The following is a 26,102-nucleotide window of genomic DNA, read 5'->3' on the forward strand; positions in this document are numbered from 1 at the left end:
ATATAATTTTAAAATCAGTTAACCAATTATAAAAAAGACGGTAAAATCTAATTGTTTGAACAGTTTCCAATAAAGTTAAAGTTAACCTTAAAATCTCAAAACTTCATGTAAATTGAAACAAAATAATCCTTCTAAAACATCATCTATATTGAAACGGATGGAGTAGTTTGGACATTCGGACCGGTTTCTTCGGATATCTTTTCGGATTTTTTTATTTTTCTTTTTTTTCGGGTTACCCGTTCGGGTTCGATTAATAACACTTCGGGTTCGGATATGTTTTGTACCACCTTACAAGATCCATTCGGGTATTTTTTACATTTCAGACCAGGTACGGATCAGATTTTTCGGTTCGGGTTCAGTTCGGATTTCGAATTATGGATTTTATGCTCAGACCTATTAGCAAGTATTCTAACGACATATATAGTGGTTTATAAAACCCTAGTTACATAGTTACAAAAGCTTCTTAAATGGATCATAAGTTGGGCTTCACTATGGGCTTCTATACATACAACGGGTTCGTGTAATATGGCATCGTTTATTGTTTTCTTTTATAAGTTTTGTTTGGTATTAATATATGCTGCAATTATTCAACATAAATCATGGTCCTACAGTTTTAATATCGGAAAAATACTAAAAAAATATGTTTCATATAATATTCTTTAGATATCATTTTTCTTCTTCTGTATGGTGGAAGTGATGGACATTCACTGAATGGGGTTAGTCCAGAAAAGTTAAAAAAGAAACGAATTTTTGTATGGTTGTTAACTTGTTATAAGCAATAAGCAATGTATTATTGAATATCAAAAGTGAATTACAATCCCAAGGACCTTTCTCCTTGAGTAAACTGAATCGCAGAGACAAACCCTCTCACGACTTCAATCTTCTCTAACAAACTTTCATGAGAAATTATCTACAACAGACTCTCATTATTTATACTTCTCTCCACTCACCATCAATTATCTTCACTTCCCTCCAATTCCTCTGCCACGTCATCTCATATTAAGCCTTTTTTTCTCAACTCCTCTGCCTCTCTTCCTGATGTATACTCTCAAGGGTCTATCAATACCCCCATCCCCCCTTCCCCTTCAGGTAAAATCTGGTCTCTCACATGGATCAGCCGATAGGATTTATTGAAAAAAACACACATAGAGCCATGATTGCTCATAACCAGGTAAACCTTTCCACTGGATTAACGCCTCCAAATGAATGTGTGAATGTTTTTCTGTTTGACTAATTTAAACTGTGTAATAATACTAGTATATATTAGATTCTTTTAAACATTTCAATAGCAATCATCAGGCAAAGACAAAGATACATTATAAGAATATTAAGTCAAGTACCAAAACATGAATTATACTGTTCTTAACTGTGCAACAACAATCAAATCAAGACTCAAACTCAACTGAATAAAATTAAAGACAACTTTATTTAACAACCGAGACCTAACGGTTGAGAACTCAGCAGATCGAATCTCTAGCTAGATCTTGGATCCATCATCATCGGTCTCCTCCTTGTCTTTTACCACAATATTCTCTCATAAACATTATTGTGTCTTATGACAGGAGGAGGAGGACAGTACTGAAGCATATGATGTAGCCTTGGTGCAAACAAAAGGATGTTTCAACAGATCCGCTGCGGTGGCTCTGCGTGAGGGCTGCAACGCCATGCACCGCCTCAAGAAGTCGTTGGCCAGCGGAGATACTAGTCTCGGAAGCCTCCACTTGTAACAACATTCTCCCATCTTCACTGGACGGCCTCCATACATCTGAAGCACAACACACCCTAGAGCCCACATGTCAACAGCCGGTCCAATCATCTTCACTCGGTTGGGTCCCAAAGACTCAGGGGGCATGTACTCCTTTGTACCGCCAGACAAGGAGGACCTTGGATTCGTACAAGAAGGCTCCTTAGATAGACCGAAGTCAGCAAGCTTGAGATCCCACGGCTCTCCGACAATCTTGGAAGGAAAGAGGAGAACGTTAGCCGGCTTGAGGTCGCAGTGAACGTAGCCGTGAGAGTGAAGAGCCTCGAGTCCTTGAAGGATCATGAGAGCAGCGCGTCCGATCATAACCTCAGGCATTGGTTGGCCAGAGAAGTGGGTGATGAAGTTGTGGAGAGTACCTTTGGAGGCAAACTCCATGTACATGTAACAATGGTCGAGGTTGATACCTATGTGAAGATTAGGGTTTGTGGTTTGGACGATGCGTGGATGGTTACGGAAACGAAGCATGATCCTATGCTCTTTCTTGAGACTCTCCATGTAAGCTATCGGAGATGATTTCTCAGCGTGTAACCGGTGTTTGGAGTCTCTTATGAGAGTGACCGAACCAAAACTACCTCGGCCAAGTACACAGACAAACTCTAGTACTGAAGAAGATTGGCCAACAACATTCGGAGCTTTGCTGATGTTGTTGTTGTCTTCTCTAATCATCACCATCTTAGTCATTCTCTGTAACTAGGGTTCTTGACTCTATTGTGTTTTGTTTTTGGTCTGAGAAACAAGTAATCGAATCAATGATAGCTAGAGGAGTCTCTAGCGTTCTTATATATATGAAGCTACTTGAGTACGTTGTTCACTATTCGCTTTGGGTTTTCACTCTTTCCTTTTGTTTTTGTTGTTTATCGTGTTTAGTTTTTTAAACTAAATTATCATGTTTAATTTCCTTTTCAGTTTCTTATTCCTTTTTTTTTGGTTATTCCTCAAAATCTAAATTGATTTTCAGATTTGCATTCTTATATATCTTACTAGTAGTATTCCGGCGCTGCGCGCCGGATTTGTTTATTTTATTTTTACTTTAATTTACAATTTATTTTATGGTCTTAATAAATGTTCAAAAATATGAAAATGAAAATATTGCAAAAGAGTGATATTTTCCGATCCATTGGTTAACGACTATAGAGTATTAATTTATTTTGAAGTTGCTTAGTTCAAAGTGGAATAGCATAAGTGGTAGTCACTAATGGATTCAATAAAAGTAGAATAAAAGCCGATAGTTGTAAAAAAGTTAATTTAGTTGAAATTTAAATATAAAGTAAAGTTAATATTTTAAATAAGCAAATGGGCGGGTGAGCAAATGAGCAAATAATATAAATATTATTTAAAGTTTAACAAAATTTTGAAATTTTAATTTATTTTAATTTAGAGATTATATACTTGTTCGACCTTTAATATTTTTCATTAAAATTATTTTTTTTAATTTTTAAAAAATGCTTTTCTAATTTGACTATGATAATAAAAATAATATTTAAAAAAATAATTATTGTGGTAGATTGTGTTAGCATATATTGTTTTTCCTTTTATATGTTTGTTTTACCTTTTATTTTATACAAATTTTTTTTTATCAACTTATACATTTTTATTTAAGCTGTTGCTTTATATGATGTAGCTGATTCTTTATAATAAAAAAATATTTCTAGACATTGATAAACAGTGTAGTAATAGATTAGCTGGACAAACTTATTAAAAGCAGTGACATGGTTTAAGAAAAATCTCTTAGTTCATAGAAAGTGAATTTTTTTTAAAGAAAGTCTTCAATGCAATGTTCATGTGGGCGCGTTTTCGTTGTCGATGAGTCTTCAAACTTGTTAATAATCTCATTGTTTCTATGTGGAGCGCTCTTCCTCCAGAACTGCTGCATCCTCTCCTGTATTCTTGTCAGTTACATGTGACTAATTTAGATCACTTGGAGCAGCTGTTTGCCCATCACCATTCCCATCAGCAGTGCTTCCTCTAATGTCCGAGTCCGTCATGTTCTCACATGGATAACTTCTTTTCACAGCTCCACCACCAGGCATGTAATCACCGGGTTGTCATTGCCACCTTAGTGCATTAACAATATTAAACAATGATCAAAAACTTTCGTAGTTTCCCGACAGAGCACCACCAAAACATAAAGATGACAAAGGTTGCCTCACCACCACCGTCATCACATACTTTAACCTCAAGTCAGTAAAGTACTTGGGTGTAAACTTATTAAAGAATTTCTACGATAGCTAACCCCTTTGCCACCTTGGTATCTATCAACCAGTTTCAGTGCTGCTTAAAGATGACAAAGGTTGCCTCACCACCACCGTCATCACATACTTTAACCTCAAACCAATATCTATATATATATATAGCACACGATTAGTCGCATGACTTGCGAATAATATATATAAGACATAAAGGGGAGCTGTAGATTCATAGATGATGCTAACAGAACTGTTTGAAAACACTTACGTGGAAGCTATTGATAGCTGCGGAGGAGCTTTTGATAGCTGGTGTGGTATCTCCATTTGCTCCAAACCTAGCTCGAACATGGTTGAATATGAAATGTGTTTATATAGAATTAATTTCGAGAGCGGTGGACGACGACATGGTTTGGCATTCATATTTTAGTACTTATAACTGGTGTGACGGTGGAGAAACATGCTGACCAAAACTAATGAATAGTGGTGGAGTATGAAGCATATATAGTGGACACTCTGAGGATTTTTTTTTGGTGAGAAGGGAAGATTTTTTCACGATTACCTTGATAGATATTTTTCGGTCACACTGCCGTCGGAATCAAAGAAGAGTCGTGGGGAATCTGTGAAGCTAAGGGTTACAACACCTGAAAGTATAGATGGAATGGTATTAGTAATGATACACATCCGTAGAGAAGTCTTTAAATGTGTAACTTTTCAAGTCTATGAATAACTACAATTACTATATGAAACATAAAAATGGAAAGAGACGTACCTCCAAGTATTTTTTTGAATTTAGAGTGGTTAGCAAGAGTATTGACGTTTTTGTCTCAGTATCATTCCACCTACCTCGGAAAGTGGCTGCAAAACCAATCTAGACCCACTTTTAATCTTCTCACAGAGTCGGAACTTCTCTAACTGCATTATGATTTGTCTCGATGCTTTCTCCTAAAGTATTCACTGTCTAAATAATAGAACTCGAAGCAATGCTTATAGCTTCAACTCTGTCCATGAAAGCAACCTTCGGGAAGAAACAGATATTGTTTGAATCCGCAAGAAGAACCCATAAGCTTTTCTCTTTGCGGAAAGGTAAGCCGAATGAAGAATACCGCCTAATATTCCAGTGAGGCGTTTCAGAGTGGTCACTGTCGTAAAGTTGCTTTCTCGAAAACTTCTTCACCTTTTGTTTTGCAAGTGACTTCTACATTCAGAGAGGTATCATTCTCGATGTCCACAACATCGCTCTCCATCAAACCAGCAACCTCCGTGAGTGGTTAAGAATGTTCTTCCAGGTGCACCTCTTGAAACTCTCAAAATAATCCAACCTGCAACCCTATCCTTTTAGCATTAAATTTATTTAAATAAGGAAGTTGTAAGAAAGGAGCACTGAGAGAAACATCCTACAATCAAAGAACAACATTAATATACCTGAAAAATCCTTAAACGTTTTGGGCAAAACTGCAAAAGTATATTTGCAGAAAAAATCTTAATTCCTGAACAATGCACTGAGAGAGCTCCATTAATCAGAGTTGAGGATTTAACCATCCATGGCCTTGCTTATAGCGGGACTAACCCACCATTTGCAATAAACTCCATGATCAAGCTTCCGTGCACCTGATAAACCAGAGATAATTTCACAATTTTTTTGATTTTCAATCAAACCCATTCACTACAAGAAAAATGGGTTTTATTAGCGGACGGAAAACGCTATCTAACGATACGATAGCGGTTTTAGAAGCGCTGTATCATCGCTCGTCATAATAGGTCAAGTACATTAGATAGCAGTTTTTTGCATTGCTATCATATTGCGACAAACAATAACGTTTTATTGCAAGCAATTAAATATTTTATTATAACGTTTTTTTATTGTTATTATTTATCTTACTAAAAATAAAAATAAAAATAAAAAAATTTTAAAAGATATTTATAAATCGAAATTGGTTACAAAGTTAAAGACCGGTACACCAAATAAAGCAAACTTAACCAATTTTTTTTAACAAAATAAAAGCTAAACCTAAAAGAAAAACCTAGTCTACGCCTCCATGAACTGTCCCCCACAACGCCGTATACATCCCGTCGTCCTCCTCCTCCATTTGTCGTCGCCGTCCTCCTCCATTGCTGTGTCGACCAAGCTCTCGCGTCTCGGTCTTCTCTCCTTCTCCTCCACCACCACGACTAGCTTTCTCTGCCATCTCCATGGAACTACTTCAGATCCGGTGTGTCAACGAAGCCCTCCTCACGTCTCTGTCTTCTCTCCTTCTCCGCCTATCTTCTTCTTCTTCTTTCTGGGTTCCACCTCCACCACCACCTGTAGCTTCTTCTGCCATCTCCACACCACGGCTTCTTCAGATCTCGGGCTCCGTCGCAAGATGTTGTTGATTTCGTTGGCTTCCTTTCCCTACAAAAGAATCCAACACAAACACAATTAGAAAATGAGAAGCCAACACATGAACTTTATCAATCTTAAAACCAAATAAAAAAAGAATTGAATAGAAACAGAGATGGTCGAAAGGAAGGAGAAGATAGAAGAGAGATTGATAATTTTTTAGAAAGAGAAGATGAAAGATCTACAAATCTGAAAAAGAACAGACCTGAACCGTCGGATTTAATCTCATCCAACGGATAAAGAGGTGATCCATGTGCTTAAAATTCTGACCAATAAGAACTCTTCATCATTCTTGCACACTAAAAAGGAACTTGTATTGTTTTTGGTTATTTATATATGTATTTTAATTTTAAAAATTTAAAACATATGAATATTTAAATGATTATGTTTCAAGTTTCTAAGTCTTAAATAATGCTTACGTGCTTGTAGTTATGACTAAATTTATATAATTATAATTTCAAAATTGCATCTTAGTGTTTATGTTTATGAGTTTAGAGTTTGGAGTATGGAGTTTATGATTTATATGTAAGATTTTATGTTATGAGTTTAAGAAACATTGGATTTAAAGAGTACACTTAATATTTGTGGTTAAAGTTTAAATTTAGATTTGAAGTTTATATATTAGTGGATGTATGGTTTATGCTGAAGTTTTAGGGTATAGAGTTTGATAGGAGATTTAAGGTTTATGTGTTTGAAAGTTACATATTAAGATTAAGAAAAAATTGAGTTTACGTTTAAGATTTGAAGTTATAATATGAAAATATTAGAGTTTTAAGTTTGTGTTTAGAGTTTAGGGTTCAAAAACTTGTTTAGAGTTTAGGGATTCAAAAAGCCAAATATAGCGTTTTATTATATTTTGCTATTAAAGATACGCTATCATAGCGTTTTTAAATAAACTACTTTATTATAGCGTTTCCAAATATACAAACGCTATCTAAAATTAAGCGGTATGTCAACCATAGCAGAAAAACAAAAAACGCTATCCTGTACTGCTATCAAAACTCTTTTTTCTTGTAGTGATTTTTCATAACAGGGAAAAAAACCACGATGCTTTTGATCAAATAATCAGAGGAAAAAGGCTTACTTTATTGTATAAGATGTTAGCTGATGAAGTTTTTAAGCAGACATTGATAGAGTTAAAGAGAATTAGGTTTACAGATAGTCAAGTAATGAGAGAGAGAGAGAGAGAGAGAGAGAGAGAGAGAGAGAGAGAGAGAATTCGCCATTAGTAGAGTTGATGTTTAATAGTGATTGACCTTTGGGATTTGGTCGAATTGAGGCTGTTCATCGCAGGGACGGAACACATTTACGGAGCTTCGAACGGTTACGTTGGTGGATGATGAGGCCGAGTTAATGCGAAAGAGTGGGAGGAGTGGCAGGATCGACGTTAATGCTTGAGTAAATGGTATATGTTTGCCGAAAGCTGAATACGTTACAGAGCCATTGTTTGGTGTTTCGAGCTTCAGAGAGTGAAGGTGCTGGAGATGAAGATTAACCAAACCAAATAACAACTGGGCCTAAGAGAGTGATAGCCCATCAAAGTATTAATCGTTTCAACATCGAAATCGAAACAAAATGAAAATAAATGAGGACAGGTGTCACAAAATGCTCCAAGCACATTGGTGAGATGGTTCAAGGAGGAGAGAGGCAAGCCAACTTTATTGTATAAGATTTATGAGAAGCTGAGTCTGTTACAAGTTGTTCACTATTTTCTTTTTAGTTGTATCTTTCCCTTTTTCTTACTCCTCAAAATTTAAATTGATTTTAAGCTGATTTTTATTGCTTTTTAGGTTTTGGTTTTTGATTTAGTTTTAAGATTTTGGCTTTTTCAATTTTTAGTTTCTGATTTTTCTGTAGATTTTAGCTTTTCGAAAAACTTGGACGATGATTTAGATTTTAGAAAACTTTAGTTGAAAAAATTTAGATTAAATTAATAAAGAATAAAAATAATAAGAATAATAAAAAAAAAATTAAAGCAATTAAAATACAGTATATTATCACCAAAAACATACATACAAAGAGAATTATATAAACTGCTATTAAAAATTTCAATTTTATTGAATATTTCGAAATTGATATTTAAAAATACTACAATATGTTATTTAAGTAATTAATTATTAAAAATAAAGAATTAAGATCAGACAGTAATGGATTTGGGCACAAATATTTCTATGATTATTTATTTTCTGTAAGTACTTTCTATAAAAGTTAATTAAAATAGTAAGGTTTAAATCAATTTTTCTTTTGAAATTTTCTGAATTTATTTAATTTATAAAAACAGGAACTTTGTTATTGTATATAAAATGATACTTTTCTAAAATCTGAAATTAATAGCAATATTAAAAAATTGAAAAACCGACATAATTTGATGAAAAACTTAACAGATGTAGTTTTTGGATTTTCTTTAAAAATTAGGAAAAATAAAATAAAACCAGTTTCCTTTGATTGAAGGAAAACTATTTATCTTTTCTTCTTTTTTTTGGTCAAAGGAAATCTATTTATCTAAGAGTTTGATTGGGTAAAAGGTGGTTATTTTCAAAAACATACCCAAAACTACTTCAAGATCAGTACATAATCAACACCTTAACCTGGCTTATGAACTTGTGTTTGTACCAATAAACGTTTTACTTCACAAAATCGTATTTTAATCCTCAATCATTAGCTCACTATACAAGTTTGAGTTACAAACCTTTACACCGGTTCAATAAACCACATTCATTTAAGAAGAATCCAAAACTGATATAATATATGGCTCGGCAGTAGATGCAGCCCTGACTCCAAGTTTTGAGTCTTTGTTTTGTGTTACTAAGTTTCGAGTCTTCCACTCCAAGTCTCAAGTAAACTAAAAAAGGGAACCTTGGGGTTTCATTCTGAAGACAACATGCAAATTTGCCATTTCTAGTATGAGAGTACAACACAAAGTTTTGGTTCATTACCTTCATACTGTGGACAAACTGAACAATACTAGACTTTGCTCAAATGAGCTTTATTAAGATAGAAAAGAGATATTGAAATAGCTCATGAGAGCTTTATTGAATGCAACAAACTAAAGAGAGGGAAGCTTAGATTGTCACCAAGATAAGAAGGTTTTGGATTAATTCATAAAGATAAAAGAGAAGCTGCTTGAAAGGCATCCAAGGTTGCATACTAGCAAGTATTCTAACGACATATATAGTGGTTTATAAAACCCTAGTTACATAGTTACAAAAGCTTCTTAATGGATCATAAGTTGGGCTTCACTATGGGCTTCAATATCCTCCCGCAAACTTGGCATCGGGTAGTGAATCAAGCAGCTGAGCCAAGTTTGAAAATGCAAAAGAAGCTGGATTTGAAGGGAGCATAAGCAGTTGAAGGTCCATGGCAAGTAGGTAGATGACTCTATTCAGCTTGGAGAATAGACATAAGTGTGAGAACATCTTCAGGTTCTTTTTACCTATTTGTCTCACAACAAGTTGGGGATTTTTTTTTTTTTTTATCCTCTTAACTGGACTAAGCTATCTCACAGCCAAAGAGAATATCCATCCTACAACAGACTAAACCTCAACTCTCTATTTCCTATCCATATGCCACCAAAACTCCTCGTTCTCACAATCTGTTTTTCTCTTGGACATTTAACCAAACATCTTGTGTGCACTCATCAAAAAAACATAAACTTGCTGCCACTAATCTCATTATAATCAAACCCAAAACATTCCAGTTGCAATCTATAGCTTCATGAGTTCAATCCTAATATCTAAACCATCAGCAGACAGCATCAAACGAACCATAAAACCATCGAGTTTTATCCCCTTAAATCAAAGTCTGATGTGTTTGCTGTCTTCAAAGCTTTTCAACTTCAAGTAGAAAACCTGGCTCTGATACCATGTGGACAAACTGAACAATACTAGACTTTGCTTAAATGAGCTTTATTAAGATAGAAAAGAGATATTGAAATAGCTCATGAGAGCTTTATTGAATGCAACAAACTAAAGAGAGGAAAGCTTAGATTGTCACCAAGATAAGAAGGTTTTGGATTAATTCATAAAGATAAAAGAGAGGCTGCTTGAAAGGCAGCCAAGGTTGTATACTAGCAAGTAGGCCTGGGCGTTCGGGTACCTGTTGGCATTCGGGTCGGGTTTTTCGGATTTCAGTTCTTTTTTATAACACCTCATAGATCCCATTCTTGTAAATTTGCAAGTACGGGTCGGGTTCGGATATAACACATCGGGTTAGGATCGGTTTTGTATCACATCATAGAACCCATAAAGTAACCATATATCATTTGGATTCAGATTATATCGGATCGGTTCGGATATACCCGAAATGAAATCTAAAATTTAAAAACAAAACATAAGAAATATATACTTATTTATATATAATTAAGTATTTAAAGTGGTTATTTAAAATTTAAATACTTATTGTTAGATACCATATCAAAATAAATATGAAATTGAATATTTGAAATATATATTCATGTTTCATATAATTACATTGTATACTCCCTCCGTTTCATAATACTTGATGTTTTGCCTAACTGCACAAAGATTAAGAAAATTAATTTTTTCTTAAAAAAAAATTTAAAGATATAATTTTAAAATCAGTTAACCAATTATAAAAAAGACGGTAAAATCTAATTGGTTGAACAGTTTCCAATAAAGTTAAAGTTAACCTTAAAATCTCAAAACTTCATGTAAATTGAAACAAAATAATCCTTCTAAAACATCATCTATATTGAAACGGAGGGAGTAGTTTGGACATTCGGACCGGTTTCTTCGGATATCTTTTCGGATTTTTTTATTTTTCTTTTTTTCGGGTTACCCGTTCGGGTTCGATTAATAACACTTCGGGTTCGGATATGTTTTGTACCACCTTACAAGATCCATTCGGGTATTTTTTACATTTCAGACCAGGTACGGATCAGATTTTTCGGTTCGGGTTCAGTTCGGATTTCGAATTATGGATTTTATGCTCAGACCTACTAGCAAGTATTTTAACGACATATATTGTGGTTTATAAAACCCTAGTTACGTAGTTACAAAAGCTTCTTAAATGGATCATAAGTTGGGCTTCACTATCGGCTTCTATACATACAACGGGTTCGTGTAATATGGCATCGTTTATTGTTTTCTTTTATAAGTTTTGTTTGGTATTAATATATGCTGCAATTATTCAACATAAATCATGGTCCTACAGTTTTAATATCGGAAAATACTAAAAAAATATGTTTCATATAATATTCTTTAGATATCATTTTTCTTCTTCTGTATGGTGGAAGTGATGGACATTCACTGAATGGGGTTAGTCCAGAAAAGTTAAAAAAGAAACGAATTTTTGTATGGTTGTTAACTTGTTATAAGCAATAAGCAATGTATTATTGAATATCAAAAGTGAATTACAATCCCAAGGACCTTTCTCCTTGAGTAAACTGAATCGCAGAGACAAACCCTCTCACGACTTCAATCTTCTCTAACAAACTTTCATGAGAAATTATCTACAACAGACTCTCATTATTTATACTTCTCTCCACTCACCATCAATTATCTTCACTTCCCTCCAATTCCTCTGCCACGTCATCTCATATTAAGCCTTTTTTTCTCAACTCCTCTGCCTCTCTTCCTGATGTATACTCTCAAGGGTCTATCAATACCCCCATCCCCCCTCCCCCTTCAGGTAAAATCTGGTCTCTCACATGGATCAGCCGATAGGATTTATTGAAAAAAACACACATAGAGCCATGATTGCTCATAACCAGGTAAACCTTTCCACTGGATTAACGCCTCCAAATGAATGTGTGAATGTTTTTCTGTTTGACTAATTTAAACTGTGTAATAATACTAGTATATATTAGATTCTTTTAAACATTTCAATAGCAATCATCAGGCAAAGACAAAGATACATTATAAGAATATTAAGTCAAGTACCAAAACATGAATTATACTGTTCTTAACTGTGCAACAACAATCAAATCAAGACTCAAACTCAACTGAATAAAATTAAAGACAACTTTATTTAACAACCGAGACCTAACGGTTGAGAACTCAGCAGATCGAATCTCTAGCTAGATCTTGGATCCATCATCATCGGTCTCCTCCTTGTCTTTTACCACAATATTCTCTCATAAACATTATTGTGTCTTATGACAGGAGGAGGAGGACAGTACTGAAGCATATGATGTAGCCTTGGTGCAAACAAAAGGATGTTTCAACAGATCCGCTGCGGTGGCTCTGCGTGAGGGCTGCAACGCCATGCACCGCCTCAAGAAGTCGTTGGCCAGCGGAGATACTAGTCTCGGAAGCCTCCACTTGTAACAACATTCTCCCATCTTCACTGGACGGCCTCCATACATCTGAAGCACAACACACCCTAGAGCCCACATGTCAACAGCCGGTCCAATCATCTTCACTCGGTTGGGTCCCAAAGACTCAGGGGGCATGTACTCCTTTGTACCGCCAGACAAGGAGGACCTTGGATTCGTACAAGAAGGCTCCTTAGATAGACCGAAGTCAGCAAGCTTGAGATCCCACGGCTCTCCGACAATCTTGGAAGGAAAGAGGAGAACGTTAGCCGGCTTGAGGTCGCAGTGAACGTAGCCGTGAGAGTGAAGAGCCTCGAGTCCTTGAAGGATCATGAGAGCAGCGCGTCCGATCATAACCTCAGGCATTGGTTGGCCAGAGAAGTGGGTGATGAAGTTGTGGAGAGTACCTTTGGAGGCAAACTCCATGTACATGTAACAATGGTCGAGGTTGATACCTATGTGAAGATTAGGGTTTGTGGTTTGGACGATGCGTGGATGGTTACGGAAACGAAGCATGATCCTATGCTCTTTCTTGAGACTCTCCATGTAAGCTATCGGAGATGATTTCTCAGCGTGTAACCGGTGTTTGGAGTCTCTTATGAGAGTGACCGAACCAAAACTACCTCGGCCAAGTACACAGACAAACTCTAGTACTGAAGAAGATTGGCCAACAACATTCGGAGCTTTGCTGATGTTGTTGTTGTCTTCTCTAATCATCACCATCTTAGTCATTCTCTGTAACTAGGGTTCTTGACTCTATTGTGTTTTGTTTTTGGTCTGAGAAACAAGTAATCGAATCAATGATAGCTAGAGGAGTCTCTAGCGTTCTTATATATATGAAGCTACTTGAGTACGTTGTTCACTATTCGCTTTGGGTTTTCACTCTTTCCTTTTGTTTTTGTTGTTTATCGTGTTTAGTTTTTTAAACTAAATTATCATGTTTAATTTCCTTTTCAGTTTCTTATTCCTTTTTTTTTGGTTATTCCTCAAAATCTAAATTGATTTTCATATTTGCATTCTTATATATCTTACTAGTAGTATTCCGGCGCTGCGCGCCGGATTTGTTTATTTTATTTTTACTTTAATTTACAATTTATTTTATGGTCTTAATAAATGTTCAAAAATATGAAAATGAAAATATTGCAAAAGAGTGATATTTTTTCGATCCATTGGTTAACGACTATAGAGTATTAATTTATTTTGAAGTTGCTTAGTTCAAAGTGGAATAGCATAAGTGGTAGTCACTAATGGATTCAATAAAAGTAGAATAAAAGCCGATAGTTGTAAAAAAGTTAATTTAGTTGAAATTTAAATATAAAGTAAAGTTAATATTTTAAATAAGCAAATGGGCGGGTGAGCAAATGAGCAAATAATATAAATATTATTTAAAGTTTAACAAAATTTTGAAATTTTAATTTATTTTAATTTAGAGATTATATACTTGTTCGACAATTAATATTTTTCATTAAAATTAGTTTTTTAAATTTTTAAAAATGTTTTTCTAATTTGACTATGATAATAAAAATAATATTTTAAAAAATAATTATTGTGGTAGATTGTGTTAGCATATATTGTTTTTCCTTTTATATGTTTGTTTTACCTTTTATTTTATACAAAATTTTTTTTATCAACTTATACATTTTTATTTAAGCTGTTGCTTTATATGATGTAGCTGATTCTTTATAATAAAAAAATATTTCTAGACATTGATAAACAGTGTAGTAATAGATTAGCTGGACAAACTTATTAAAAGCAGTGACATGGTTTAAGAAAAATCTCTTAGTTCATAGAAAGTGAATTTTTTTTAAAGAAAGTGTTCAATGCAATGTTCATGTGGGCGCGTTTTCGTTGTCGATGAGTCTTCAAACTTGTTAATAATCTCATTGTTTCTATGTGGAGCGCTCTTCCTCCAGAACTGCTGCATCCTCTCCTGTATTCTTGTCAGTTACATGTGACTAATTTAGATCACTTGGAGCAGCTGTTTGCCCATCACCATTCCCATCAGCAGTGCTTCCTCTAATGTCCGAGTCCGTCATGTTCTCACATGGATAACTTCTTTTCACAGCTCCACCACCAGGCATGTAATCACCGGGTTGTCATTGCCACCTTAGTGCATTAACAATATTAAACAATGATCAAAAACTTTCGTAGTTTCCCGACAGAGCATAAAGAAGTTAATGTAATGACTTGGTTCTCAAAATTTGGTTGGGCTGGGCGCTAGTGAGAATCATAAATGAACTCTGCTGTTTAGATGAGAAGTTGAATCTGGAAAGCTTCAACTGGAAGGTGAAGGTGCGGCCGACAAAATTTTCAATGCATTCTAGAAGGGCCGAACTCCGGGGGTCTTGGAGCCTTGCGATCTGGTGAGTTTATAAACCTAAACCCCCTTTATATACAAAACTTTAGTCAAATCACTAAATACTAAACCTAAATGTTATGATATTTTTGATTGAAGATTTTTTTTTAAAGATGGTAGCCAATTTATGGTATTTCAACCAATTTCTCATTATTATTTTTTTTACAAAAAAAGACCACCTTAATCCCAAAAAAAATTCACCTTTTTCATTTTATGTTATGTATTTTAACTAAATTTTAATTTTACGATTTTTTCTATTTTTATTTTTACTTTTCAAAATTATTATTAAAAAATCTATTATATGTTAGTTTTTGGTTGTGGCTGATGAAATGTGGATATTATTGAAATTTTATTATTCTTTTTCGAAGTTCTTAGATTTTAAATTATATTACGTATTTCAGTAAATTATTATTTGTTGAGAGACTGATGTACTGTTGGATTGACAATGACTTATCGATTTAAATAAATGATAAATTATTAAATGTTTTGTTTATAGATTTGATCTTAAAAATGAAAAATGGAAGACAATTCATAAGTTGCTCAAAAAAAAAGGAAGACAATTCATAAATTCTTTAATAAGTTTACTGACTTGGTGGTGCAACTAAGAAATAGATACCAATAGTACTTGGGTGTTCGAAATCAGAATTAAAAACATAAACTGGAAGGGGTTAGCTATCGTAGAAATCAGAAACAAAAACTTAAATCTGTCTACCGCATCATTGGTTTGTAAGGTTGGTGGAACCCTTTTAAATGGTATCATCATAATACAGAAGACCCTGACTATATTGCGAGTTAACTTGAAATTAAAATCCGTGAGCTTGACTTGAAGTTGCATAGGCGTCCAACTATGTCTTGGAAACACTGTGGTGTTGTTATGGCTGCTTCTTCGTTGGGAGCACTCTCAGGAGACACATAGATATCTAGTGTTACACTTATTGATTATAAGTATCTCTCTCATCTCGTTCATGACCAATGGCGCTTGTCCACCAACCAGTTTCAGTGCTGCTTAAAGATGACAAAGGTTGCCTCACCACCACCGTCATCACATACTTTAACCTCAAACCAATATCTATATATATATATAGCATACGATTAGTCGCATGACTTGCGAATAATATATATAAGACATAAAGGGGAGCTGTGGATTCATAGATGATGCTAACAGAACTGTTTGAAAACACTTACGTGGAAGCTATTGATAGCTGCGGAGGAGCTTTTGATAGCTGGTGTGGTATCTCCATTTGCTCCAAACCTAGCTCGAACATGGTTGAATATGAAATGTGTTTATATAGAATTAATTTCGAGAGCGGTGGACGACGACATGGTTTGGCATTCATATTTTAGTACTTATAACTGGTGTGACGGTGGAGAAACATGCTGACCAAAACTAATGAATAGTGGTGGAGTATGAAGCATATATCGTGGACACTCTGAGGATTTTTTTTTGGTGAGAAGGGAAGATTTATTCACGATTACCTTGATAGATATTTTTCGGTCACACTGACGTCGGAATCAAAGAAGAGTCGTGGGGAATCTGTGAAGCTAAGGGTTACAACACCTGAAAGTATAGATGGAATGGTATTAGTAATGATACACATCCGTAGAGAAGTCTTTAAATGTGTAACTTTTCAAGTCTATGAATAACTACAATTACTATATGAAACATAAAGATGGAAAGAGACGTACCTCCAAGTATTTTTTTGAATTTAGAGTGGTTAGCAAGAGTATTGACGTTTTTGTCTCAGTATCATTCCACCTACCTCGGAAAGTGGCTGCAAAACCAATCTAGACCCACTTTTAATCTTCTCACAGAGTCGGAACTTCTCTAACTGCATTATGATTTGTCTCGATGCTTTCTCCTAAAGTATTCACTGTCTAACTAATAGCACTCGAAGCAATGCTTATAGCTTCAACTCTGTCCATGAAAGCAACCTTCGGGAAGAAACAGATATTGTTTGAATCCGCAAGAAGAACCCATAAGCTTTTCTCTTTGCGGAAAGGGAAGTAGGCCGAATGAAGAATACCGCCTAATATTCCACTGAGGCGTTTCAGAGTGGTCACTGTCGTAAAGTTGCTTTCTCGAAAACTTCTTCACCTTTTGTTTTGCAAGTGACTTCTACATTCAGAGAGGTATCATTCTCGATGTCCACAACATCGCTCTCCATCAAACCAGCAACCTCCGTGAGTGGTTAAGAATGTTCTTCCAGGTGCACCTCTTGAAACTCTCAAAATAATCCAACCTGCAACCCTATCCTTTTAGCATTAAATTTATTTAAATAAGGAAGTTGTAAGAAAGGAGCACTGAGAGAAACATCCTACAATCAAAGAACAACATTAATATACCTGAAAAATCCTTAAACGTTTTGGGCAAAACTGCAAAAGTATATTTGCAGAAAAAATCTTAATTCCTGAACAATGCACTGAGAGAGCTCCATTAATCAGAGTTGAGGATTTAACCATCCATGGCCTTGCTTATAGCGGGACTAACCCACCATTTGCAATAAACTCCATGATCAAGCTTCCGTGCACCTGATAAACCAAAGATAATTTCACAATTTTTTTGATTTTCAATCAAACCCATTTTTCATAACAGGGAAAAAACCCACGATGCTTTTGATCAAATAATCAGAGGAAAAAAACTTACTTTATTGTATAAGATGTTAGGTGATGAAGTTTTTAAGCAGACATTGATAGAGTTAAAGATAATTAGGTTTACAGATAGTCAAGTAATGAGAGAGAGAGAGAGATAATTTGTGGGATTATGAGAGCTTATATGTGTTTTAACCGTGATGAAGCACACGAACAAAGTAAAAAAGAGTGAAGTAACCGTAAGTATTTGAGAGAGAAGAGAAATTTGAGAATTTAAGAGAATGAGAGGATTTGTGAGATTGAAAGAATGAAAGAAATGTTTGTATTGAATTGTGTGTTTAATTGTGTAACATACATGGTGTATTTAAAGGAAACAAAAGCAATAAGCACTCAATGGTGGAAGAATAAATAACTAGTAGTGGACTAGCCACTCCTCCCCATTTGGTAAGTGATATGGCCACTCCTCCCACTTCCTCCACTAACTAGTAGTGGACTAGCCACTCCTCCCCATTTGGTAAGTGATATGACCACTTCTCCCACTTCCTCCACTACTTCCCTTTGTTTAATTCTTCATGTCAACACTCCCCCTCAAGCTTGACAGTAGTGAGTGTCAAGCTTGGAAAGCCATGAAGTATTCCCTCATTAAAATATTTTCTTGGAAAAACCACTTGGGATAAAAACCAAGCAAGGGAAAAAGAGTAGAATACTCCACGGTGAGGAGATCATTGACATGGAAGGTTTATGAGTCCAAGTCTTGGAAGAATGGACTCACAAACTTTGCTACTGGCCGCCTTGGTGAAGATGTCAGCCAGCTGATCCGCACTTCTTGTATAACATGGGAGAATCACTTGCTGCTCTACTGCTTGTCTGACCTTGTGGCAGTCTACTTCTATGTGCTTTGTCCTTTCATGAAAGACAGGATGCAATGTGTATTGCGGCTTGGTTGTCACAGTGCATGGTCATGGGAGAGGTGATCTCAATTCCCAAGTCGCCTAAAAGCCCCTTTATCCAGATAAGCTCACTGGTTAGCTTCCTCATTGATCTGTACTCTGCTTCTGCGCTTGAACAAGATACTACTTTCTGTTTCTTGCTCTTCCAAGTGACAAGATTCCCTCCAATGAATATACAATAACCGGTGGTTGACCTTCTGTCTACTCTATCTCCAGCCCAATCTGCATCACAGTATCCTATCACCTCAGTGTTCTTGTTGCAAGCCATCCATACACCTTGTCCTGGCGCTTCTCTTAAGTATCTTAGAATCCTCTCCACCATGTTCCAGTGATGAACCTTGGGAGTTTGCATGTGCTGGCTCACTTGATTAACTGCGAAACACACATCTGGCCGAGTGATGGTTAGATAGATCAGCTTCCCAACCATCCGTCTATACTGCTTGACATCTTCAAATGGAGTGTCTTCATACTCCCCCTCTCGCAATACCTTGTAACCTTCTTCAAGTGGTGTCTTGGCATGTCTTCCTCCAAGATCTCCTGCCTCCTTTAATATGTCCAGGGTATACTTTCTTTGGGACATGAATAATCCTTCCTTTGATCTGCACATCTCAATGCCAAGGAAGTACTTCAGTTCTCCCAGGTCTTTGATGTCAAATGCGGCCTTGAGAAATGTCTTGGTTAAACTGATCCCCTCCTTGTCACTACCCGTGATGATGATGTCATCCACATAGACTAGAATTACCGTAATTCCTTGCTTGCTGGTGAGAGTGAAGAGTGTGTGATCCGCTTGAGACTTCACAAATCCCCTTCCATTCAATGTAGTGCTTAGCTTGTGGTACCAAGCTCTTGGTGATTGCTTCAAGCCATAGATTGCCTTTCTGAGTCTAAGGACATTCCCTGGTTTCACCATTTCTTCCATCCCCGGAGGTGGTTTCATATACACTTCATCTTCTAGTTCTCCTTGCAGGAAAGCATTCTTCACATCCATTTGCCAAAGGTCCCATTCTAGGTTCACTGCTAATGAGAGTAGAATCCGGATTGTATGAAGCTTGGCCACTGGTGCAAAGGTGTCTAGATAGTCCTCTCCATACACTTGTGTGTATCCTCTTGCCACCAGTCTGGTCTTCTTTCTTTCTGGCTTCCCATTTGCAAGATACTTAATGGTATGTATGAGTCTGCTGGTCACGGCTTTCTTCCCTTTTGGAAGTTCTGTCTCATACCAGGTGTTGTTCTTCTCCATGGCCCTCATTTCATCATCCACCGATTTCCTCCATTCATCATCTTCCATAGCTTCTGCATATGTTCTTGGTATCCATTCCAGGTCCAATGAACTCATAAAGACTTGATGTTCTTCTGGATAGTGAGCTAGGGAGCATAATCCACTTTCTGGATGTGCCACAGCTTGAGCATTGTAGTAAACAAAATCATTTTTAACCCAATCTGAGGCTGGTCTTCTGATCCTTGTACTTCTCCTTAGGACTTGTGTCTGCTCAGGTTCATTACTGCTGCTTGGTTTTCCTTCTTGAGCTTCAGTGTCTGGTTGTCCCATCTCATCTTGATCATGAGATAATACTGGGTTTTCTTCAGGTTGAGCTTGCGCCGGTTGATCTTCATTCCCCCCTTCATGGTCAGGATGAGAGTCTTCACTGTTATGAACCATGGTCTCTTTATAAGGAGTAGTGTCCCGGCCTTTCTCTGGTTCCTTTTCTAGGTTAATGCCGAGTCTTTCCATAAGAATCTTCAGGTTGTTAGCTCTGTCCGAGGCAGAATGAGATAGATCTTTGAGTTCCTCCCAACTCTTCTCATCATAATAGGCCTTGGATTCCATGAACTTAACATCTCTGGATACTAGGACTCTCCTTGTCTCTGGTACATAGCATTTGTACCCCTTTTGGTGCGTAGAGTATCCAATGAACATTGCCTTTGTGCTCTTTGCCTCCAGTTTGTTTCTTAGTTCTCCTGGAATCAAAACAAAGCACACACACCCAAACACACGCAAATGATCAATTGATGGTCTAGATTTGTTTAGTACCTCATATGGGGTGGCATCAAAGAGGACTCTTGTAGGTGTGCGGTTGATTAGGTAGGTGGCTGTGACTACTGCATCCCCCCAAAACCGCTTGGGTACATTTGTATGGAACATCATACTCCTTGCCACTTCCATCAAGTGTCTATTCTTTCTTTCAGCCACACCATTTTGTTGGGGTGTGTAAGGACAGCTGGTTTGTTGAATGATTCCATGTGAGGCTAGATGTTGTTTGAAGGTTGTGCTAGTATATTCACCACCATTATCTGATCTAAGAATTTTAATCTTAACATTGAAATGGTTAGTAATATAGTTCTGAAAATTTTTAAAAGCTTCTAGCACCCTATCCTTAGATTGCAACAAAGTGATCCATGTGTATTTAGATTTTTCATCAATGAATGTCACAAAATATTTATGTTGTTCTCTAGATACACATGGAGCAGTCCACACATCAGAGTGAATCAAATTAAAGCAGTTTTCATATTGGGTTTTTGATTTAGGAAACACAGTTCTGCAATGTTTTCCTAATATACACGCTTCACACTCATTTTTAAAAGAAATACTAGGCAACATGATGTTCAAGGCACGAGAATGGGGATGTCCTAGTCTAGCATGCCAGATTTCATCTTTAGGGAATTCAGAAACAGAATGAAACACACACGATAATTGAGATACAGGTCTTGTGTCCTCAAGTAAGTACAAGTCTCCCTTGGTAACACCTTTGCCAAGCAACTTACTAGAATCAATATCCTGAAAGTATACACTGTTAGGCGTGAAAGTAACTTGACAATTGAGATCATTAGTTACTTTTTTAACAGACAGTAGGTTTGAGGCAAATGTAGGCATATAGAAAGCTTTAGATTCTTTATCAAACAATCTAAGTTCACCTACACCTTTTATTGGAATTTTATCTCCATTTGCTATCATCACATTTCCTAAAGCCGGTTCTATGTTCTTAATCAGTTCTAAATCACTTATCATGTGATGAGAAGCACCAGAGTCTATAACTAAGGGCTTAGCCGATTTAAAATTATTCATAGAACCATTTGCATTGTGAGAAGCATTAAGGGAGATACCAAGAGTTTTAGATATACCAGATTCCTTGAGAGCCTTGATGAGAGCGGTTAAGTCAGACTTCTTGATGGTCTCATCTAGATTGGCTCTTGGCGTGGCATAGCCTGATGTGGAGGCAGTAGCTCTTCCCACACCTAGGTTGCTTATACCCATGGTGATTGGTGTTGTTGGCTCAGCACCATCAGTTGAGAAGTTGACTCTTGCATCTTGGTATTGAGGGCGGTTGTCCCTAAATTTGTTGGGCTTGAGGTGCGGATGTAGTATCCAGCATTTGTCCTTCATGTGGCCCTTCTTCTTGCAGTGATCGCAGGTCAAGTTTTTCTTCTCATCTAGCTTGTAAGCGGCCTTGTTTGACACGGCTCGTTCAGCTTGATGTGCCATGTTTAAGTCTCCCTTGCCTCCAAATAAGCCCATAGAGCCTTCTTCCTTCTGAATTTGAGCGCATACTTCATCCAGGTCAGGTAACTTGTCAGCTCTCAGGATGTGCTTGATTAAGCTCCCATAAGATGGATTAAGCGTGAGCAGTAGTCCAAACACTCTGTCCTCTTCACGCTTGGTTAAGAGAGTGGCGGGGTCGGTAGTATGTGGTCTGAGTAGTTCCATCTCTGCCCAAAGAGACCGGAACTTGCCAAAGTGAGGCTGGAACTCCATATCTCCTTGGTTGAGGGTATTGATAGCTCTTTTTACTTCAAAGACCCTTGTAAGGTTGGACGTATTTCCATACACTTTGTAGAGTGTATCCCACAGCTGCTTGGTAGTTTCACAATAGGAGTAAGACTCCATGATGGCGGGTTCTAGGGAGCTAAGGAGCACTGTGAGAACCATGAGATCTTCCTGAGCCCATTTGTCTTCATCAGTAGCTACCACAATCTCCTGTCCATCTTCTCCTTGGGTGGTTTGTTTTGGAGCTGCTTCTGCTGAGACATGACTCCACAAACCCTTTCCTCCAAGGGCAATCTTCACCATCCTGGCCCACAAGAGGTAGTTAATCCCCTTCAGGGTCACAGGTATGCTGATGCGGTTGTTGTTATTGTTGTTGTTTTTCTCCATCTTGGGGATTTACTTGGTCAGAGGTCGAGTTTAAGAACTAGAAACAGAGTTTTGATTTTGCGGAATTTAGAAAGGTTTCAAGATTGTTGCTGCTCTAATACCATGATAATTTGTGGGATTATGAGAGCTTCTAAGTGTTTTAACTGTGATGAAGCACACGAACAAAGTAAAAAAGGAGTGAAGTAACCGTAAGTATTTGAGAGAGAAGAGAAATTTGAGAATTTAAGAAAATGAGAGGATTTGTGAGATTGAGAGAATGAAAGAAATGTTTGTATTGAATTGTGTGTTTAATTGTGTAACATACATGGTGTATTTAAAGGAAACAAAAGCAATAAGCACTCAATGGTGGAAGAATAAATAACTAGTAGTGGACTAGCCACTCCTCCCCATTTGGTAAGTGATATGGCCACTTCTCCCACTTCCTCCACTACTTCCCTTTGTTTAATTCTTCATGTCAACAGATGTTAGGTGATGAAGTTTTTAAGCAGACATTGATAGAGCTAAAGATAATTAGGTTTACAGATAGTCAAGTAATGAGAGAGAGAGAGAGAGAGAGAGAATTCGCCATTAGTAGAGTTGATGTTTAATAGTGATTGACCTTTGGGATTTGGTCGAATTGAGGCTGTTCATCGCAGGGACGGAACACATTTACGGAGCTTCGAACGGTTACGTTGGTGGATGATGAGGCCGAGTTAATGCGAAAGAGTGGGAGGAGTGGCAGGATCGACGTTAAAGCTTGAGTAAATGGTATATGTTTGCCGAAAGCTGAATACGTTACAGAGCCATTGTTTGGTGTTTCGAGCTTCAGAGAGTGAAGGTGCTGGTGATGAAGATTAACCAAACCAAATAACAACTTGGCCTAAGAGAGTGATAGCCCATCAAAGTATTAATCGTTTCAACATCGAAATCGAAACAAAATGAAAATAAACGAGGACAGGCGTCACAAAATGCCCCAAGCACATTGGTGAGGTGGCTCAAAGAGGAGAGAGAGGCAAGCCAACTTTATTGTATAAGATTTATGAGAAACTGAGTCTGTTACAAGTTGTTCACTATTTTCTTTTTAGTTGTATCTTTCCCTTTTTCTTACTCCTCAAAATTTAAATTGATTTTAAACTGATTTTTATTGCTTTTTAGGTTTTGGTTTTTGATTTAGTTTTAAGATTTTGGCTTTTTCAATTTTTAGTTTCTGATTTTTCTGTAGATTTTAGCTTTTCGAAAAACTTGGACGATGATTTAGATTTTAGAAAATTTTAGTTGAAAAAATTTAGATTAAATTAATAAAGAATAAAAATAATAAGAATAATAAAAAAAAATTTAAAGCAATTAAAATACAGTATATTATCACCAAAAACATACATACAAAGAGAATTATATAAAACTGCTATTAAAAATTTCAATTTTATTGAATATTTCGAAATTGATATTTAAAAATACTACAATATGTTATTTAAGTAATTAATTATTAAAAATAAAGAATTAAGATCAGACAGTAATGGATTTGGGCACAAATATTTCTATGATTATTTATTTTCTGTAAGTACTTTCTATAAAAGTTAATTAAAATAGTAAGGTTTAAATCAAATTTTCTTTTGAAATTTTCTGAATTTATTTAATTTATAAAAACAGGAACTTTGTTATTGTAAATAAAATGATACTTTTCTAAAATCTGAAATTAATAGCAATATTAAAAATTGAAAAACCGACATAATTTGATGAAAAACTTAACAGATGTAGTTTTTGGATTTTCTTTAAAAATTAGGAAAAATAAAATAAAACCAGTTTCCTTTGATTGAAGGAAAACTATTTATCTTTTCTTCTTTTTTTTGGTCAAAGGAAATCTATTTATCTAAGAGTTTGATTGGGTAAAAGGTGGTTATTTTCAAAAACATACCCAAAACTACTTCAAGATCAGTACATAATCAACACCTTAACCTGGTTTATGAACTTGTGTTTGTACCAATAAACGTTTTACTTCACAAAATCGTATTTTAATTCTCAATCATTAGCTCACTATACAAGTTTGAGTTACAAACCTTTACACCGGTTCAATAAACCACATTCATTTAAGAAGAATCCAAAACTGATATAATAGATGGCTCGGCAGTAGATGCAGCCCTGACTCCAAGTTTTGAGTCTTTGTTTTGTGTTACTAAGTTTCGAGTCTTCCACTCCAAGTCTCAAGTAAACTAAAAAAGGGAACCTTGGGGTTTCATTCTGAAGACAACATGCAAATTTGCCATTTCTAGTATGAGAGTACAACACAAAGTTTTGGTTCATTACCTTCATACTGTGGACAAACTGAACAATACTAGACTTTGCTCAAATGAGCTTTATTAAGATAGAAAAGAGATATTGAAATAGCTCATGAGAGCTTTATTGAATGCAACAAACTAAAGAGAGGGAAGCTTAGATTGTCACCAAGATAAGAAGGTTTTGGATTAATTCATAAAGATAAAAGAGAAGCTGCTTGAAAGGCATCCAAGGTTGCATACTAGCAAGTATTCTAACGACATATATAGTGGTTTATAAAACCCTAGTTACATAGTTACAAAAGCTTCTTAATGGATCATAAGTTGGGCTTCACTATGGGCTTCAATATCCTCCCGCAAACTTGGCATCGGGTAGTGAATCAAGCAGCTGAGCCAAGTTTGAAAATGCAAAAGAAGATGGATTTGAAGGGAGCATAAGCAGTTGAAGGTCCATGGCAAGTAGGTAGATGACTCTATTCAGCTTGGAGAATAGACATAAGTGTGAGAACATCTTCAGGTTCTTTTCACCTATTTGTCTCACAACAAGTTGGGGATTTTTTTTTTTTTTAATCCTCTTAACTGGACTAAGCTATCTCACAGCCAAAGAGAATATCCATCCTACAACAGACTAAACCTCAACTCTCTATTTCCTATCCATATGCCACCAAAACTCCTCGTTCTCACAATCTGTTTTTCTCTTGGACATTTAACCAAACATCTTGTGTGCACTCATCAAAAAAACATAAACTTGCTGCCACTAATCTCATTATAATCAAACCCAAAACATTACAGTTGCAATCTATAGCTTCATGAGTTCAATCCTAATATCTAAACCATCAGCAGACAGCATCAAACGAACCATAAAACCATTGAGTTTTATCCCCTTAAATCAAAGTCTGATGTGTGTGCTGTCTTCAAAGCTTTTCAACTTCAAGTAGAAAACCTGGCTCTGATACCATGTGGACAAACTGAACAATACTAGACTTTGCTCAAATGAGCTTTATTAAGATAGAAAAGATATATTGAAATAGCTCATGAGAGCTTTATTGAATGCAACAAACTAAAGAGAGGAAAACTTAGATTGTCACCAAGATAAGAAGGTTTTGGATTAATTCATAAAGATAAAAGAGAGGCTGCTTGAAAGGCAGCCAAGGTTGTATACTAGCAAGTAGGCCTGGGCGTTCGGGTACCTGTTGGCATTCG

The 26,102-nt window shown here is 36.1% G+C and overlaps 2 protein-coding genes across 2 annotated transcripts; both read right to left on the reverse strand.

The window, feature by feature from the left end:
* LOC106409021 (mitogen-activated protein kinase kinase kinase 20) lies at positions 1–6,799 on the reverse strand. The gene has a single exon (XM_048762334.1). The coding sequence runs from the start codon at positions 2,444–2,446 to the stop codon at positions 1,544–1,546; it is 903 nt and encodes a 300-aa protein (XP_048618291.1). The 5' UTR covers positions 2,447–6,799; the 3' UTR covers positions 1–1,543.
* A 4,078-nt stretch (positions 6,800–10,877) lies between these two features.
* On the reverse strand, positions 10,878–15,126 carry LOC125589811 (mitogen-activated protein kinase kinase kinase 20-like). The gene has a single exon (XM_048762335.1). It carries the CDS (start codon positions 13,335–13,337, stop codon positions 12,435–12,437), a length of 903 nt encoding a protein of 300 aa, XP_048618292.1. The 5' UTR covers positions 13,338–15,126; the 3' UTR covers positions 10,878–12,434.
* Between the last annotated feature and the right edge of the window lie 10,976 nt (positions 15,127–26,102).

Source organism: Brassica napus, chromosome C7 (genome assembly GCF_020379485.1).
Source record: "Brassica napus cultivar Da-Ae chromosome C7, Da-Ae, whole genome shotgun sequence".
Lineage (NCBI taxonomy): Eukaryota > Viridiplantae > Streptophyta > Magnoliopsida > Brassicales > Brassicaceae > Brassica > Brassica napus.

Bases quoted from the DNA above. Each gene is read 5' to 3' on its own strand.
- LOC106409021 (XM_048762334.1), bottom strand. From the start codon at position 2,446: ATGACTAAGATGGTGATGATTAGAGAAGACAACAACAACATCAGCAAA.
- LOC125589811 (XM_048762335.1), bottom strand. From the start codon at position 13,337: ATGACTAAGATGGTGATGATTAGAGAAGACAACAACAACATCAGCAAA.